The following is a 20,927-nucleotide window of genomic DNA, read 5'->3' on the forward strand; positions in this document are numbered from 1 at the left end:
CAAACTTGCATTATTTTCCTGTTCGCCACTGTAAAGCTGCTTTGACACAATCTGTATTGTATAAAGTGCTTTATAAAAAAAGGTGACTTGACTTCTTTGTAAATGCCTTAATGAACAATGGGGGTGGGTGACATTAGTATCACATTGCAATCACAGTGTACTGAAATAATATGTATTTTTTTTTGTTTTATAGAATTCGTATTATATCGTACATTTTCTTATTATACCTGTCATGTGTGCCTACATTTATCAGGATTCTCTGTGTGTAAAGGCACAGGAAATTACCCCCCTCCTACTCTCTCTCTCTCTCTCCCTCTCTCTCTCTCTCTCTCTCTCCCCCTCCCTCCCTTCTGCTCCATCCCTCTCTTCCCCACGTTCAATATCTGAGGTCATCATAAATCCAGAAGTTCCAAGCGTTGAGAACATCTGTGTTAGAGGCTAGACAAAGACCTGAGCAGCTCGGAAGACAAGCAACGGAAAAAGCTAATTGTAGGAGAGAGAGAACAGTGACACAGATATATTCATCGAACGATTGTCAGAAGTGAAATAATCCTGCCTGCTCAAGGTAGTGAGGGGCACAGAGTGAGAGGTGGGCGGATGCACACTCTCTACTCTCTTGCCCTGCGTTTTTGTTGCCCCTTCAGCCAACTTCGTCGCTCCTCTCCACCACCACAACCTCTCATTCCACCATCTGTGCCTGCTTCAGGCGCAAGTACCCCGTGGTGCGTCTGTGGCATGGAGAAGGAGAGGGAGGATGAAGAGACGGAGGGGAGGGAGAGACCAGAGCCGCTGACGGATGTGGAGCGGGGCATCATTCAGGACACCTGGGCGCGTGTTTACGAGAGCTGTGAGGATGTGGGCATCACTATACTAATAAGGTGCAGTATATTTACTAAAGAAACAACCAATAGGAGATTTATTTTTTTATTTTTTTTTTTTGCCATAATTTATTTTTATTTTTATTTTTTTTAAATTGATCTTTCTGTCAAAATCTTTGTAGTCTTTGATGTGTTTTTGGAATCATGAGGCAAGCAGTTATCAAAATCAGCATTTTTCAAAAGCATTAAAGACATTTTTTCTTTTCTTACAATCATTTCATTTTATAATGATGATCTTTTACATTTGCAAATACAGCATTTGAAGCTGTATGGTAGGCAGAGAAGGATACTTGGCAAGCAAATTCATTGTGCATGATGGTTATTCTAGCATACAAGGAAAAGCCACTGGCATAAAAACACTATACAGTAAACACATACAGGTGGGGAAAAAAAACAGGAAAAAGCATAAATAATGTGATTTTACATGAAATACATGACTTGGGGGGGGGGAAAGTGCATTTTTCTTTTTTTTTTTTGCTCTCACAGCTGCCATTCCCAAATTTAGATTGATAATGGATGGATATTCCATGACATCTTTCTCTGCATTCTTATTCTCATTGTGAAAGCTTCTCCGACATGCACAACATCGAGCAAATCTATTCTTCTTTAAAGCAATTTTAACACTCACCTAACTGAATGTATGCTTACACCTGCTATAGTATTTTCTAAACCCTATAATATCGTTGTATGGTTTCTGGGGCAATTCTATAGATTCTGTCAGAATGCTGTACATGCCAGTGTAGAACAAACTCCAGTGGCAGATTTGACAAAAATATATATTAAATACACATAATTAATAAATACATATAGATATAACTGAGCACATACTTATACGAACATAAATTTTAAGTAGGCAATGCCTACAGGACTCATTAAAATAGAATGCTTTAGGTTGCCAGGACAACTGTCAGAGATAATTTTGTGATTTTAGGTCATTAGACTGTGTGTGTGTGTGTGTGTGTGTGTGTGTGTTTGTGTGTGTGTGTGTGTGTGTGTGTGTTTCTTATCTGTGGATTTCAGCAGCCAGTTTTTGCACTCTCTAATGTCTCTAATCCTCTTTTTGGCCACATGGAAATTGTTTTCCTTGGAAACTTCGTTATGCATCATTCAGCTCTCTCTATGTTAAAGCACTAAAGAAAAAACAGAATTTGTGGCTATTTTAAAAATGGAGGCATAATTGTGTAACAACATGCAGTTTTCACATACTTTTACACACATTATAAAATGTATTTATTAATATTATGTACGTTACATATTATCATTTATGAAGTGAGGCAAAGTACTGTCTTTAACTGTGCTGAAGTGTTCGAAAATATGTCCCCAAGACAATTTTTTTTCTTGTTACGTGAATAGACTGTTGTTTTAAAATCTTAACATAAGGCCATAACATTGTCTAACAATAATCTATGAACATCATCTCAAAATAAAGCAATTAAACCATGAAGCATTTGACATATTGTTTATAACTAGTCCATACCATGACTCTGCATCCAGCACATACCTTTAAATAATTTTATTTGGATTATACAATAAGATATGAAAAACGTTTCAGCTAAGTTTTGTTTTTTAAATGTTATTTCTAATATGGATTATATTAATAAGAATTTAGATAACCATCTTTATGAATTCATTCAGATTCCAGAGGGAGAGTTACACAAGCATAAGATGTTATCCTCCAGCTGCACACTTAAGGGCTGTCAAGTATGTAAAGTGTTGCCTACTATTAAAGGAGGGAGGCCACAATACACTGGGTTTAACAGCTAAAACTTTCATTATTCTGACATGGTAGCACAGTGCTCATATCTTTCAGGTTAAATGTGCAGCTTACATTAACCATGTTAAATCTCACTGAACAGTGCAGCATTTGTTATACTCTTGAGCACACTGTTGGGCTCAATGTCTTTCTAAAAGATCAAAGTGACAGCTGCGGAGGTTACGTTTGGTCAGCTATGAGCTGTCACACATTTTCATCTCCAGTGATTGGATACAGAATGCCCTTTAGTGTATTGGCCAAAGGCTACAGCTATTAATGTCTCCAGTTTTTCCTATTGGCATAAATGAGCATCCAGAGAAGTGAATCAAGGTCAAAATGAAGTGAACAGTATATTGTGGGACTCTGAGAAAAGGAATACTAGGTTAATAGATTTATTCACAGGAAAAAACATCAGTTGTCAGCAGAAGGACTCATAATAAACACATCAGTTAAACCAAGTTAAAGTCACATCACATGCACAGAGATCCTATGCCATGATGCGTGTTTCTAAGTTAAAAATGTCATTAAAAAGGGTTACAAGGACAACCATGGGGAATACATACTGTAATTAATACTGTGTTAATAACATATCCATCACAACAAGATTGCAAACATCTGTCAGATTCACCTCATGCTCAGAAAATAACAGAGACCATAGTCAAGTCAAGTAACCTTTATTTATATAGCGCTTAAAACAATACATTGCGTCAAAGCAACTGAACAACATTTATTAGGAAAACAGTGTGTCAATAATGTTAATCATTGAATTCAGTGATGTCATTTCTGTTCAGTTTAAATAGTGTCCTAGTGTCCTAATTGTCCTGGTCTCCGCTGTCTATCAGGGCTGTAGAGGTCCTTTCTAGGTGCCGATCCACCATCTGGTCTGGATACGTGCTGGATCCGGGTTACTGCAGTGACCCTCTGATCTGGATACAGACTGGATCTGGTGGCTATGGTGACCTCGGAATAAGAGAGAAACAGACTAATATTAGCGTAAATGCCATTCTTCTAATGATGTAGCAAGTACATCGGGTGATATGGGAAGTGTTCCCAGCTCCGGTTTACCTAATTAATGCAGCCTAAAAATCCTTTAATGGATTTGGATATTAGAAGCACATTAGTATGTTATGTGTAAGCCAGGTTAAAGAGATGGGTCTTTAATCTAGATTTAAATTGCAAGAGTGTGCCTGCCTCCCGAACAATTTTAGGTAGGTTATTCCAGAGTTTAGGCGCCAAATAGGAAAAAGATCTGCCGCCCGCAGTTGATTTTGATATTCTAGGTATTATCAAATTGCCCGAGTTTTGAGAACGCAGCGGACGTGTAGGATTATAATGTAACAGGAGCTCATTCAAATACTGAGGTGCTAAACCATTCAGGGTTTTATAAGTAATAAGCAATATTTCAAAATCTATATGATGTTTGATAGGGAGTCAGTGCAGTGGTGACAGGACTGGGCTAATATGGTCATACTTCCTGGTTCTAGTAAGAACTTTTGCTGCTGCATTTTGGACTAACTGTAGTTTGTTTACTAAGCGTGCAGAACAACCTGTCAATAAAGCATTACAATAATCTAACCTTGAGGTCATAAATGCATAGAGCTTAGTAAATATAGAGCTTAGTATCATCAGCATAAAAGTGAAAGCTAACACCATGTTTCCTGATAATATCTCCCAAGGTTAACATATAAAGCATGAAGAGTAGTGGCCCTAGTACTGAGCCTTGAGGTACTCCATACTGCACTTGTGATCGACATGATACCTCTTCATTCACTGCTACGAATTGATGGCGGTCATATAAGTATGATTTAAACCATGCTAATGCACTTCCATTAATGCCAACAAAGTGTTCAAGTCTATGCATAAGAATGTTGTGGTCAATAGTGTCAAACACAGCACTAAGATCCAATAGAACTAATAGAGAGATACAACCAGGTAATTTGTAACTCTAAGGAGAGCAGTCTCAGTACTATGATAGGGTCTAAATCCTGACTGGAAATCCTCACAGGTTCCATTTTTCTCTAAGAAGGAATATAATTGTGAGGATACTACCTTTTTTAGTATCTTGGACAGAATACACATTTAGTTATCCAAATGAAATGGGTGTTGCTGACCTCAAGATGGCGCCGGTGTCTGTGGCGTGCCGTCAGTCTTGTGGTGTAATCTACAGTTTGTTTGTTTTATTTTCTTTTATATCTTGTTTTATACAATGTGCCTTGTCATCATTTGTCTATGACAAATTAAAGCTTTTAAGCCTACAACTTAGCGCAAACAAACTATTATCTCAAGCACGAAATGGTTCATATCAATTACCTCCTCCATTTCTGGTGTCAATACCTGGCTACCTTCGCTGTTGGCCAAGTTCTCTACCACCGAGGAGGCACCGAAAACGACGCGGAAGATGGGGTGATCTTGCCTAAACTGAAGTACTTCCTGGCTCAACAACGTGAGTCATGGCCTTTTCAGGCTCTTCATGGGAAGGGTTTGGCTGGCAATTTTTTCATTGGCTCGCGCTCCCTGGAGCCAGTGCAAAATTTGAATATTTCACTTACTCTGGCTGTGGATGCTCTGCTTCCTGTCTACGACTCGCCCCAAGTCCACCGTTAGGGAGTGTGCTTGCACCATCTTCGTGCTTTTTCACGGACACCACAATCTAAGGTATTGTCTGAGAATTCGCCTCGGCTTAGAATGGCATTGTTACTGTGCGTTCACACCAGACGCGACTTGTGCAAAGTTGGACGCTTGAACATTTTGAGTTTATTTGCTTCATTCGCGTGTGAAATTAACGTCACAACAGACGCGAATTCACGTCATGGTGGGGGTTTCTGTCAGTTGAGTTCACGCAGCATTGTGATTTCAACCACCATTTATTCTGATAATTTTCAAAATATTACTGTTATGGTGTCATGAAATGTAGTTTTAAAAATATTTCAGGCGAGAATGTAGTTGTTTTAAACTCAAATATGCGGTTTATTTATAAAGACAGTGCCTATTTAAAAATGTGTTTCGCAGATTTTGGAGACGATCAGCTCCGTGCAATCAGCAGGAGCTCAGTGATCATGTATCCGTCTAGAGCACTTTTAATTCAGCTAGTCCTTCTGACATAATAATTTGAAAAGGGGACACAACAATACAATTTTCTTTAGGGCACCCATTTGGCCAGCAGCGGCCCTGCATACATTAACATCGCCAGTGATGCTCTCACGGCACACAGCACTTATTCACAAAAGTAAAAGGTTTTGCATTTGCTTTAAAGCCCTACTGGTTATTTAATTTTTTTTTTTTTGAGCACACTCAAAGTGCGCACACAAAAAACCCTAACCCTTCAAACTGAGTCTGATTACTGAACTAAGTAATGTTTTGGGTTAATACTATTAAAAACACAAGGTTTATGCATAGCCTCAGTTGGTTATGTCTAAAATGAAAGAAACAGATGCATGTCTGTATATCAGATGCGTACAGGTCTTAAAGGGATAGTTCACCCAAAAATCTAAATTATGTCATTAATAACTCACCCTCATGTCGTTCCAAACCAGTAAGACCTCCATTTATCTTCGGAACACAGTTTAAGATATTTAGTCCGAAAGCTCTCTGTCCCTCCATTGAAACTGTGTGTATGGTACACTGTCCATGTCCAGAAAGGTAAGAAAAACATCATCAAAGTAGTCCATGTGACATCAGAGGGTCAGTTAGAATATTTTGAAGCATCGAAAATACATTTTGGTCCAAAAATAGCTAAATCTACGACTTTATTCAGCATTGTCTTCTCTTCCGTGTCTGCTGTGAGAGAGTTCAAAACAAAGCAGTTTTTCATATCCGGTTCGCGAACAAATCATTCGATGTGACCGGATCTTTTTGAAACAGTTCACCAAATTGAACTGAATCATTTTAAATGGTTCGCGTCTCCAATACGCATTAATCCACAAATTACTTAATGTGTTAACTTTTTTAATGTGGCTGACACTCCCTCTGAGCAGAGGTGGGTAGAGTACCCAAAAACTGTACTCAAGTAAAAGTAAAAGTACTTCTAGAAATATTTACTCAATTAAAAGTAAAAGTACTAGTCTTGAATAGTTACTTGAGTAAGAGTAAAAGAGTATCGGATAAAAAATCTACTCAAGTAGTTAGTTACTAGTTACTTTGGGTCATATATACTGAGCCTATTTTTATTTAGATATATAGATTAAATGTATGTAATATATGTGTGTGTATAAATGTATATATTTCATCAGCCTTTACTCCAATTTATGTAATTTATTATAAAACCCTGTCTGTTTACTTAGGTAACAGATATAGTTGTCATGCCATAACATATTTTTAATACGACTGACTTTATATTAAATGTGAATTTAACATTGAAAGTTAATGTGATATAAATATTGCTACTAATCTTTCATTGTTCAGAAAGAGAGCAAATAACATTTACATTATTAAAGATAATTTTCACTGACAGTCTAGATTTCAATCACTCTCAGAAACTCCCATTAAAATCACTGAAACTGTTAACACTGTGAAATCAATATCTTAATTAAAGATTCGTACACACACATCTGCACTTTGTTGTTTCTGACAAGAGAATTCGCCAGAAAGAGGTCTCCAGTCAGCGAGCGAGTGAAGGAAGCACCAGCATTTTAGCGATGACTCATCGGAACACCTCTGATTGGCCAATGCTTTAATAAGCTCAAAAGAATCATGTGTGATTGGTTATAATGCGCAGTGCTGTAAAAACACATCTATCTCTGGTTCAGCGCCAGCAAGCGATCACAGATCTGAATTTAACAGCTGATGATATGACTCGCTGAACGTACTTGCACCAGTGTTATTGTATTAAAATTAATAAAATCTTAATCGGATATTTTTTGTCTTTTGGAAGCTGCATTCAACTTGACTCCCGTCTGTTATAAGCCACACACGTACAACAAACTAATGTCACAGTGCTATCGTGTACTGTAATGTAGCCCAAGTTATTACCTGTTGAACAGCAGACAGCACACGCGGTGTTCATCTAATAAGGATCTCCATCGCAAGCAAATAATAGCCTTTGCAGATTTGCTTTCAATTCAGTGCAGATCCAGCCACGTTTTCAACGCTGCTGATGTTAAACGTTACAACTCCGAGTGAACCGCTTCAGACGCTCAGCGCGTGTGGCAGGGAACTGAACGAATCATTCAAACTGATTCATGAACCAATTCACTCGTTTGACAATTGGTTTGACCAGGCCTTTGAACAGAGTTGACTCAAAAGAATGAATCATTCGCGAATGGACATCGCTCATTGTCCAGAGAAATGTAGACGGCGCGTTTGGAATAAACTGAAGCATTTATAACATTTATTGCCAGAGGTGGAAAGAGTACAAAAATATTCTACTCAAGTAAAAGTACCATTACATTAATGAAATTTTACTTAAGTACAAGTAAAAGTACCAGTCTAAAAATCTACTCAAGTAAAAGTAAAAAGTAGCTCATTTAAAATTTACTCAGAGTAAAAATTACTTAGTTACATTTTAACAGTGGGAGGGAGTCAAAAATGGGACAGGCCAAGGTTGTCAAACTCAGTTCCTGGAGGGCAGTCCTGCACAGTTAAGATATAACCCTAATTAAACACACCTGATCCAGCTAATCTAATCATTTAGGTTTATTTGAAAACTACATGATATTTGTGCTGGAGCATGGTTAGAACTAAACTCTGCAGGGCTACGGCCCTCCAGGAACTGAGTTTGACACCCCTGGGATAGATCTATTAATCTCAAACTAGTTGTTTTTAATTAAAGGAATCAGTTATTTAGAATAATAAAACATTTGGGCTGTTACCAGGCAAATCACTATCAACAAACTCATCTTTTAATGCAGAGGAAATGCAGAAGATTCATTGGAAGTGGCATTTAGATGTATTACACTGTTTAGTGCAGGACAAGAATGCATTTAACCTCAAGTTACAAATGCATGAATAATGTTTTGATATACAAGACATAAAATGTTGAATACTCATTTGAAATGATAAGAAATTAATTATTTAAAAAAATCATCTTAAATTTAAGATACTTTAAATGTGAAATTAAAATGGCCAGTATGTGTCAGCAAGTCACTGTTAATAAGGGAGTCATTGCGATTGAACCGAATCATTTAAACGGTTGATTCATTCAGGAACGAAACACTGTCACGTTGCTCAGAGACGCAAAACTGTGCTTTGGTGGCTGTGTTTGGAATTATTTTCTGTTGTAGAAATAGAGCTAAAAAAGGCAATATGGTGTCTAAAACGCAAGTCTCTTAATTAACTTGTTTACTGAACTGTTATATATATGTATGTATATATTCATGATGATTTTTGGAGGAAAAGATGGCATTCTTTGTGTGATTTTGATTTAATATATGAAATTATATAAATATGTGAATTTTCTGCCCCTATATCTTCAATTTTGTGATCATTCTAAATGCATTTTAGGAGACTGAATCACACAGTGAAAGAACGCACTATAAATGCGCGCGCACATCATTAAAACAAAAATAGCACACTCCTCACCACTGTCTTTTTGGCTAATTTGTGCAAAACCTCTTGCTAAAATGTCAAAGCTTCATTTTAACCACCAATGCAACGATGCAATTATTTAGCTTACCTCTACATTCTTGCGAAGGGTTGATGTCTTGTCGAGATTTTATAAGCTGCTAGTTTGGTCTTCCTAGGCAAGTACAGCTTACACTGCATAATAGAGCATACATATGGCCAGGGGTTCACTTCATTTCCTTCGAGTTCAACTTCAGAATATGACGGGGTTTCATTTTCAGCGGTGTCTGCACCACTAACGCCTGTTTTGTCCGTCGGCATCTTTCTTGTGATTTTAGCGCCAGTTTGCCCTCCTGCCCATTATTTACTGCCGTAGTTTCCAGGGAGCATTTCTTTTTTTATTTTTATTTTTTTTACTCAGTAACTAATGTGTTTTAAAATGTAGCGAAGTACAATACTTCAAACAAAATATACTTAAGTAAAAGTAAAATTACAGATTAAAAAAATTACTTTAAAAAGTATTAGTACACAAAAAAGCTACTCAATTACAGTAACGCGAGTAAATGTAATTCGTTACTTTCCACCTCTGTTTATTGCATTAAGATAAAGTAACGAGAGGAGCGTCGCCCACAGTAACGAAGTAAAAGTACAGATTTTTCCCCCAAAATTTACTCAAGTAAGAGTATAAAGTACCCATCTTTTAATATACTCCGAAAAGTATTAGTTACCCAAAAAATTACTCCAGTAAATGTAACGAAGTAAATGTAACTCGTTACTACCAGTGTTGGGGGTAACGCATTACAAGTAACGCGAGTTACGTAATCAGATTACTTTTTTCAAGTAACTAGTAAAGTAACGCATTACTTTTTAATTTACAAGAAAATATCTGAGTTACTTTTTCAAAAAAGTAACGCCAGTTACTTTGTATTCCCATTTTTTGACTGACAAGCCTCCTGTTCCCATATTGGGAGAAATCGGAAGTATGGAGGCGTTGTGTGCGCTGTGTGAACATGTTACTGTAGTTCTAGAATAAATGTGAATGTGCATTAATTCATCCCACTCACAAAAAAAACAAAAAAAACAAAACAGATTTAGTATTCATCAAAATTGATCAAAACAGTGAAATGCAAACTCAGAATATGACGCAAACCTTCAATAACTAAATATATTAAATAACACAAATGTATCTATTCCCATTTTATTAACAGTGTCTTTACTGCTGACCTTTAATTATCCAGTTCAACCCTACTAATAATAAAAAAATGACTTTAGATAAACTAACAATTGTGCTTCATTGTTTTGTTTTTTTATTGCTGAAGAGTGTTGAACTTTCTTCTCCTGTGTTCTACTGTACAGAGGTGAATTTACTTTTCCTTCAGCCTGAAGTTTATTCATTACACTTGTGGTGTGAAAGGGCTTTTACATTTGCTATAAATAGAACTTCTTATATTAAAAACAATCAAGCCCTGCTCATATTTAAAAAGTAACGTGAAAGTAACGCAAAAGTAATGTAACACATTACTTTCCATAAAAAGTAACTAAGTAACGTATTTAGTTACTTTTTTAGGGAGTAACGCAATATTGTAAGGCATTACTTTTAAAAAGTAACTTTCCCCAACACTGGTTACCACCCACCTCTGCCTCTGAGTTAAAACAAACCAATATCATGGAGTAATTCATTTACTCAAACAGTACACTGACTGAACTGCTGTGAAGAGAGAACTGAAGATGAACACCGAGCCGAGCCAGATAATGACTCGTTCACGAGTCAAGAACCATTTCTGTCAGATGTGTCCGATTCGAGAAACCAAGGAGCTGATGACACTGCGCATGTGTGATTCAGGGTGAAGCATACCGACACACAGAGCATCTGAACCGAACTGATTCTTTTGGTGATTGATTCTGAACTGATTCTGTGCTAATGTTATGAGCCCAGGTAAACCGAAGGCTTGAATCAAGAGCAATCATAGCCAATGACGCCATTACGTTGAGCGCAAAAGTCAAGTCAAGTCAAGTCACCTTTATTTATATAGCGCTTTAAACAAAATACACTGCATCAAAGCAACTGAACAACATTCATTAGGAAAACAGTGTGTCAAAAATGCAAAATGATAGTTAAAGGCAGTTCATCATTGAATTCAGTGATGTCATCTCTGTTCAGTTAAATAGTGTCTGTGCATTTATTTGCAATCAGGTCAACCATATCGCAAACATATGTTCATATTCAGTTCTCTCTTCACAGCAGTTCAGTCAGTGTACTGTTTGAGTACATGAATTCCGGGATATTGGTTTGTTTTAACTCAGAGGGAGTGTCAGCCACATTAAAAAAGTTAACAGCTTAAGTCATTTGTGGATTAATGCGTATTGGAGATGAAAACCGTTTAAAACAATTCAGTTCGATTTGGTGAACTGGTTCAAAAAGATCCGGTCACATCGAATGATTTGTTTGCGAACTGAATATGACAAACTGCTTTGTTTTGAACTCTCTCACAGCAGACATGGAAGAGAAGACAATGCTGACTCGTTAGCTTGTCATTAGCGTTTTCATTCGAACCTATCGCTGTTTTCTTCTCTCCTCTCCTCTCTCGCTCCAGTTTTTCACAAATTCATCAAACAACTGCAGAAAGAATATTTCATCAAGCACGGTGAGTAATGGCTTCTCCTGCTATTGTTATTTGCACCTCTTGCCACATGTACAGTTTATCTATCTCTGTCGCTGATGAGGGATTCACATGTGATAAATGCAGGGAAATAGTTAGGCTGACAGAGAAGATTTCAGAATTAGAGACACGCATCCAAACTTTAATTGAGGACAGTAAGAATGTTAGGGCTCTAGAAACGGCTTTGGATGCGTCTAGCTCAGGGATTCCTATACATTGTTCGGTACCGGAAACAGAGCCCCTGCAGCAGGGCAACTGGGTGACGGTGAGGCAGCGTAGTCGTGGGTCAAAACACCGTTCTTCTGTTCCGATCAAAACATTAAACAGGTTCTCCCCACTCAGTGATGCACCCACTGAGAAACCTGATGAAAGTGCTCTAGTTATTGGTGATTCTATTGTACGGAACATGAATATAGAGACACCAGCCACCATAGTCAAATGTTTACCGGGAGCCAGAGTGCCTGACATCTTGGCAAATTAAAAAGTACTGGCTAATGCTAAACGTAAATACAGAAAGATTGTTATTCATGTCGGCGCTAATGATGTTCGACTTCGCCAGTCGGAGATCACTAAAAATAACATTAAAGAGGTGTGTGAACTTGCAAGCACGATGTCAGACACTGTAATATGCTCTGGTCCCCTCCCTGCTTACCGTGGTGATGAGATGCATAGAAGATTGTCATCACTCAATGGCTGGATGTCTAAGTGGTGCCCACAGAATAACATAGGTTTCATAGACAATTGGACGAGCTTTTGGGGCAGACCTGACCTGTTGAAAAGAGATGGTCTTCATCCCTCCTGGGGTGGCGCCACTCTTGTCTCTAGAAATATGGCAAATAGTCTTAGTGTTTATACTTGACTAACTGGGGCCCAGGTCAGGAAGCAGACAGACTGGCTAAACAGACCGTCTGCTAGCTGCCTCCCGTCACAGAGGTCAGTTTATTCTCAGCACATAGAGACTTTTTCACCTAGATATCACACTATAGAGACTGTGTCTGTTCCCCGAACTAGAAAATACAAAAAACGTCCAAACCAAGTTAAGATTAACAATTTAATTGAGGTTCAACAAATAAAAAAACAGAAGCAATATGGATAAACAAATGATAAAGCTTGGCTTATTGAATATCAGATCCCTTTCTACGAAAACACTTTTTGTAAATAATATGATCACTGATCATAATATAGATGTACTCTGTTTGACAGAAACCTGGCTAAAACCTGATGATTACATTATTTTAAATGAGTCCACCCCCCAAGATTACTGTTATAAACATGAGCCGCGTATAAAAGGCAAAGGTAGAGGTGTTGTTTCAATTTATAACAACGTTTTCAGGATTTCTCAGAGGGCAGGCTTCAAGTATAACTCGTTTGAAGTAATCGTGCTTCATATAACATTATCCAGAGAAACAAATGTTAATGATAAATCCCCTGTTATGTTTGTACTGGCTACTGTATACAGGCCACCAGGGCACCATACAGACTTTATTAAAGAGTTTGGTGATTTTACATCCGAGTTAGTTCTGGCTGCAGATAAAGTTTTAATAGTTGGTGATTTTAATATCCATGTTGATAATGAAAAAGATGCATTGGGATCAGCATTTATAGACATTCTGAACTCTATTGTTGTTTATATAACATGTTTCAGGACCTACTCATTGTTGAAATCATACTCTAGATTTAATACTGTGACATGGAATTGATGTTGATAGTGTTGAAATTATTCAGCCAAGTGATGATTTCTCAGATCATTATTTAGTTCTGTGCAAACTTCATATAGCCAAAATTGTAAATTCTACTTCTTGTTACAAGTATGGAAGAACCATCACTTCTACCACAAAAGACTGCTTTTTAAGTTATCTTCCTGATGTATCCAAATTCCTTAGCATATCCAAAACCTCAGAACAACTTGATGATGTAACAGAAACTATGGACTCTCTCTTTTTTAGCACTTTAAATAAAGTTGCTCCTTTACGCTTAAGGAAGGTTAAGGAAAACAGTTTGACACCATGGTATAATGAGCATACTCGCACCCTAAAGAGAGCAGCCTGAAAAATGGAGCGCAGCTGGAGGAAAATCAAACTAGAGGTATTTCGTATTGCTTGGCGGGAAAGTAACCAATCCTACAGAAAAGCATTAAAAACTGCTAGATCTGATTACTTTTCTTCTCTTTTAGAAGAAAACAAACATAACCCCAGGTATTTATTCAATACAGTGGCTAAACTAACGAAAAATAAAGCCTCAACAAGTGTTGACTTTTCCCAACACCACAGCAGTAATGACTTTATGAACTACTTTACTTCTACAATTGATACTATTAGAGATAAAATTGCAACCATTCAGCCGTCAGCTACAGTATCACATCAGACAGTGCACTATAGACCCCCTGAGGAACAGTTCCACTCATTCTCTACTATAGGAGAGGAAGAATTGTATAAACTTGTTAAATCATCTAAACCAACAACATGTATGTTAGACCCTATACCATCTAAGCTCCTAAAAGAGGTGCTTCCAGAAGTCATAGATCCTCTTCTGACTAATATTAATTCCTCATTGTCATTAGGATATGTCCCCTAAACCTTCAAACTGGCTGTTATTAAGCCTCTCATCAAAAAACCACAACTTGACCCCAAAGAACTAGTTAATTATAGACCAATCTCGAATCTCCCTTTTCTGTCCAAGATACTAGAAAAGGTGGTATCCTCACAATTATATTCCTTCTTAGAGAAAAATGGTATATGTGAGGATTTTTCAGTCAGGATTTAGACCGTATCATAGTACTGAGACTGCTCTCCTTAGAGTTACAAATGATCTGCTCTTATCATCTGATCGTGGGTGTATCTCTCTATCAGTTTTATTGGATCTTAGTGCTACGTTTGACACAATTGACCACAACATTCTTTTGCATAGACTTGAACACTTTGTTGGCATCAGTGGAAGTGCATTAGCATGGTTTAAATCGTACTTATATGACCGCCATCAGTTCGTAGCAGTGAATGAAGATGTATCATATCGATCACAAGTGCAGTATGGAGTACCTCAAGGCTCAGTACTAGGGCTGCTACTCTTCACGCTTTATATGTTACCCTTGGGAGATATCATCAGGAAACATGGTGTTAGCTTTCACTGTTATGCTGATGATACTCAGCTCTATATTTCTTCGCGGCCCGGTGAAACACACCAATTTGAAAAACTAATGGAATGCATTGTCGATATAAAAAGGTGTGCTAGGTGTGCTATTTGATCGCAATCTTTTTTTAGAAAGCCACGTTTCTAGCATTTGTAAAACTGCATTTTTCCATCTCAAAAATATATCTAAATTACGGCCTATGCTCTCAATGTCAAATGCAGAAATGTTAATCCATGCATTTATGACCTCAAGGTTAGATTATTGTAATTATTTTTTTGGGTGGTTGTTCTGCACGCTTAGTAAACACACTACAGCTAGTCCAAAATGCAGCAGCAAGAGTAATTACTAGAACCAGGAAGTATGACCATATTAGCCCGGTCTTGTCAACACTGCACTGGCTCCCTATCAAACATCGTATAGATTTTAAAATATTGATTATTACTTATAAAGCCCTGAATGGTTTAGCACCTCAGTATTTGAATGAGCTCCTTTTACATTATAATCCTATACGTCCGCTACGTTCTGAAAACTCAGGCAATTTGATAATACCTAGAATATCAAAATCAACTGCGGGCGGCAGATCCTTTTCCTATTTGGCGCCAAAACTCTGGAATAACCTACCTAACATTGTTCGGGAGGCAGACACACTCTTGCAGTTTAAATCTAGATTAAAGACCCATCTCTTTAACCTGGTTTACACATAACATACTAATATGCTTTTAATATCCAAATCTGTTAAAGGATTTTTAGGCTGCATTAATTAGGTAAACCGGAACCGGAAACAATTCCCATAACATAATGTACTTGCTACATCATTAGAAGAATGGCATCTACGCTAATATTTGTCTGTTTCTCTCTTATTCCGAGGTCACCGTAGCCACCAGATCCAGTCTGTATTAAGGTCAGAGGGTCACTGCAGTCACCCGGATCCAGTACGTATCCAGACCAGATGGTGGATCAGCACCTAGAAAGGACCTCTATTGCCCTGAAAGACAGCGGAGACCAGGACAACTAGAGCCCCAGATACAGATCCCCTGTAAAGACCTTGTCTCAGAGGACCACCAGGACAAGACCACAGGAAACAGATGATTCTTCTGCACAATCTGACTTTGCTGCAGCCTGGAATTGAACTACTGGTTTTGTCTGGTCAGAGGAGAACTGGCCCCCCAACTGAGCCTGGTTTCTCCCAAGGTTTTTTTCTCCATTCTGTCACCGATGGAGTTTCGATTTTGCTATTTTTGGACCAAAATGTATTTTAGATGCTTAAAATATATAAAATATATATAGGCTAATCAACGACTTGCTAACGACCTGAATGAGTTTTATTGTAGATTTGAAACCCCCAACACCCACTCTGACCATCTCCCTACACAACCATTAACACCTCCTGAAATCCCCCTCTCCATACCTCCTGCTCTTCAAATCTGTAAGGATGATGTGTGCCAGGTCTTCAAGAAAAACAAAAGAAGAAAAGCACCAGGCCCAGATGGCGTTACACCAGCCTGTCTGAAAATCTGTGCTGACCAGCTGGCCCCCATCTTTTCACAGATCTTCAACAGATCCCTGGAGTTGTGTGAAGTGCCTTCCTGCTTCAAACGCTCCACCATAATCCCCATTCCAAAGAAACCCAAGATAACAGGACTTAACGACTACAGACCTGTGGCTCTAACGTCTGTCGTCATGAAGTCGTTTGAAAAACTGGTTCTGGCTTGTCTGAAGGACATCACTGGACCTTTACTGGACCCCCTGCAGTTTGCTTACCGAGCAAACAGGTCAGTCGATGATGCAATCAACATGGGGTTCCACTTCATCCTGCAACATCTGGACAAAACAGGGACTTATGTGAGGATCCTGTTTGTGGACTTTAGTTCGGCTTTCAACACCATCATCCCAACAACCCTCCAGACCAAACTGACCCAGCTCTCTGTTCCTAGCTTTATCTGTAAGTGGATCACCCGCTTTCTGACAGATAGGCAACAGTTAGTGAGACTGGGGAAATTCATGTCAAACAGCTGCTCCACCAACACTGGTGCCCCTCAGAGATGTGTTCTCTCCCCTCTGCTCTTCTCCCTGTACACCAACGACTGCACCTCTAAAGACCCCTCTGTCAAGCTCCTGAAGTTTGCAGACGACACTACAGTCATCGGCCTCATCCAGGACGGTGATGAGTCTGCTTACAGACAGGAGGTTGAGCAGCTGGCTGTCTGGTGCAGTCTTAACAACCTGGAGCTGAACACGCTCAAAACAGTGGAGATGATTGTGGACCTTTAGGAGAAACCCCCCTGCACTTTCCCCACTCACCATCATGAACAGCCCTGTGGCTGCAGTGGAGTCATTCAGCTTCCTGGGAACCACCATCTCTCAGGACCTGAAGTGGGACAATCACATTGACTCCATTGTGAAAAAAGCCCAACAAAGGTTGTACTTCCTTCGCCAGCTGAGGAAGTTTAACCTGCCACAGGAGCTGCTGAAACAGTTCTACTCAGCCGTCATTGAGTCAGTCCTGTGTACTTCAATTACTGTCTGGTTTGGTTCAGCTACAAAATCAGACATCAGAAGACTACAGAGAACTGTTCGGACTGCCGAAAGGATTATTGGTGCTCCTCTGCCCACCCTTCAAGAACTGTATACATCCAGAGTGAGGAAAATGGCTCAGAAAATCACTCTGGATCCCTCACATCCAAGTCACCCCATCTTTGAACTTTGAAGAATAGTTTCTTCCCCCAGGCAATCTACCTCATTTACAGTTAAATGCTCCCCAATTATGCTTATAAATGTGCAATATCCTTATATTTATTTGTTAACCCTCCATCCTAGAACATTCCTGCATCTCACTCAATCCTATTCCATTATCATTTATAGCACAATTGTTTATACACTTATTTATTTGCCAATTTGTAATTCTCCTTTTTTTTTTTTGGTTTGTGTGTTGTTGTCTCTGTGTACTGGAAGCTTATGTCACTAAAACAAATTCCTTTTATGCGCAAGCATACTTGGCAATAAAGCTCTTTCTGATTCTGATTCTAACTGACCCTCTGATGTCACATGGACTACTTTGATGATGTTTTTCTTACCTTTCTGGACTTGGACAGTATACCGTACACACAGTTTCAATGGAGGGACTGAGAGCTCTCGGACAAAATCTAAAATATCTTAAACTGTTGTAGCCGCACTGGGTTGTACATTATAATTAACTGAAATGATATATAGGGAATTTTAATAATTAAAATTATTGAAGATGAAAAATAGGTCAATTGTATATATCAAAAACTCATTACAAGGTACTGTAATTTACTCATTAATATGTCAATATTCCATTCTTCATATCAATTATAGTGATATCTCTTACTTTGAATTACCGCAAATCAAACAGTGGTTTGTCCAGCAAACGGCCATAAGATTAACTTATCAACTTTCAATAAAGTTATCACTTCTTATAATTCAAGGATAAATAGTTTCTGGCCTTGAATACATTCTCCTATCCTTATGAAATTTCGGTTACTGAAAAGTAACGAGCTTGTAGCTAAGATGAAACATTTCATTGACTCGTGATGTCAGCATTTTAGACAGAAGCAATCATGAATATATATTGGGTTTTAATAATTGAACTAATAATACATCAAACTACGATTCACACAGAGTAAATATGCGTACGACAATACAGACAGTAAACAAAATACAAGAGGGAGAGAGAGAGAATGAGTGAGAGACGATGAGAGAGAGAGGTGAGAGAATAGGCGCGATCACAGAATAATCTTTCAGTTATGGCAAAATCACAGACAGTAACCCTGAAAGACACCAACGAATCAAATCACCTTGAAAAGGTAATAGACAAACTTTAAGCAGCATTTAAATCTCTCTAGAAAATAATACTTGCATGTGGTCTCTTTGTGATTGGGTGTGTTCTCTCGTGTCTTCCGGGGCTGCTGCGGACTCGCGCGATATTTGAAAGGTCCAACGAACGTAATGTTTCAGACTTGTCTTCCTCGTGTGGAGAGGCAAATAGGAGAATAAACTTAGTTAGGAAAAGAAACGAAAACAACGGAGATTAAAGCTCCCTTAAGGAGCCATGAGAACAGGCTGTTCTCTCAGCCACAGTGCTGAGATCAACTACCCGACGGAAGGGCAGAGAAGAGAGCGGAGAGTAGACGAGCAAGCGAGCGGAGCTTCCTGGTTTCAGTTCTTATGGCTTGACTGGTTCACGCCTTTGTTTGCGCGAACAACCAATGAACGTCTGCGATATGAAGCGGGAAAAACGTTCCTTTGTCTCTGGGGAAACACCCACTCGCGTGAGTTATAGCTGACAGAATTGAACATTTTTCTTAAGAAAGATTGTATTTCTTAAACAAAACTTCTTTTTGTAATTTGTCGTCGAGATTCGACACAGTCGGGTTTTTACGATTATAATTTTGAGTCAGGGATACAGAGATACAGAGTTGTTCCTAACTACATGCATATAAAGTTTGATTAAACACACGATAAAATTATACTCCATATTGATTATAGAAAACATATAATGCACCAAAAAAAGCAATACTCAATACATTTAGAATACATTGAGAAAAGGTGCCAGTGAGCTGGCTTTGCTGTTCTGTGTGTTCTGTCATAAAGTTTTATGACCTGGTCAAGGGTAGCGTTACAACTTATGATTCTATTTGAGAACATTCATTCCAAAAACATTTCCAATTTACAAGTCAGCAATTTATAATTCTTGCATAACAGGATTAACCATTTTATGCAACACACAAACCTATTAAAATACATCTTAGTAATACAATGACGAAGGTAAAGAACATTTAGAAAGGTTTGTGTGTATGTGCTTATGTGTGTGTGTGTTGTGGAATGTGTTTCGTTTCTCCTTTGAGGCTGCTCATGTGGGTATCTTCTGGACTCTCTCGAAGGCGTAATAAATGTCACCCCCCATAGGAGGTTGCCGACATCGCGGCGCCCAAATGGTGAATTATGTTGGAAGATGTTGTAGAACGAAGCTCCTTGTTTACTCACGTTCTGGTCTTTGAGTGTAGAATGTGTTAGAGAGTCAGGATTCATTAATATGGAACAGATGGTTGAAATATCATCCGCTTATTAGTGTTACACTGTGTTTTCCGAAGATAAATGGAGGTCTTACTGGTTTGGAACGACATGAGGGTGAGTTATTAATGACATAATTTAGATTTTTGGGTGAACTATCCCTTTAAAGGGACAGTACTGAACATGCTGCCACTGTAATTAAAGGGATAGTTCATCCTAAAATTTAATTTCTGTCATTGTTTATTCACTAAAGTTGTCCCAAACCTACAGTGTAATTCTTTCTTGTACTGCACACAAAAGAAGATATTTTGAAGAATCTGGATAACCAAACAGTTGCTGGTCCACATTGATATTGGTACTATGGATGTCTCTGTGAACCAGCAACTGTTTGATGGAGCTTGTGGTGGACCTACTTCATGTGGTGGTGATGGTCAGCCAGGTTCCAGGATTCGGACTAGGTTCAGGTACAGCTTAGAGAAGATGGTCTGCAGGAGCGGGAGACCAGGGATTCATGGAGGTGTCATCAGTGGTCCGGTCTTCCGTCACAAATCAAGGCACGGATGTAAGGTTAGAGAGTAGGCAGGGTTTATTGAATGAACTAGGAAGACAAGTGAATGGTAGGTGAGAATCAAAGAAGGGGAAACAGTCCACAGGGCTATAACTGGTGGTGGAGAATGGTACTGGTAGCAGGAGCCAGAGACAGGAACCAGGAGACTGGGAGGACTATGAGGGAGAAACACAGGAGGATTGTCAGAGGTTCTGGATGTAGAGTAAACACAGGCTAGGGTATTAGGAGTCTGGGTACTGTTTGGAGTAGTGAATGTTATACCGGACACCAGAGCATTGATGTGAGGGTGACTTTATGCTAGGTTGGGTTATTGAGTGCAGGTGCAGGTGCAGGTGATCAGTACTCCGGCAATTGGGATCAGGTGTGATTGGAACCAGGTGACTGTGATGATGGAGGTGTTTAAGGGTGATGA

At 38.7% G+C, this 20,927-nt stretch overlaps 1 protein-coding gene across 1 annotated transcript in view; it reads left to right on the top strand.

The window, feature by feature from the left end:
* The first annotated feature begins 400 nt into the window (after nucleotides 1–400).
* Nucleotides 401–20,927, top strand: part of cygb2 (cytoglobin 2) — a 61,509-nt gene continuing 40,982 nt past the window's right edge. The window contains exon 1 of the mRNA XM_059560559.1: nucleotides 401–878. Coding sequence (XP_059416542.1) covers nucleotides 598–878 — 281 coding nt within the window. The 5' untranslated portion in view covers nucleotides 401–597. The remainder of the gene's footprint in view (nucleotides 879–20,927) is intronic.

Source organism: Carassius carassius, chromosome 10 (assembly GCF_963082965.1).
Source record: "Carassius carassius chromosome 10, fCarCar2.1, whole genome shotgun sequence".
Lineage (NCBI taxonomy): Eukaryota > Metazoa > Chordata > Actinopteri > Cypriniformes > Cyprinidae > Carassius > Carassius carassius.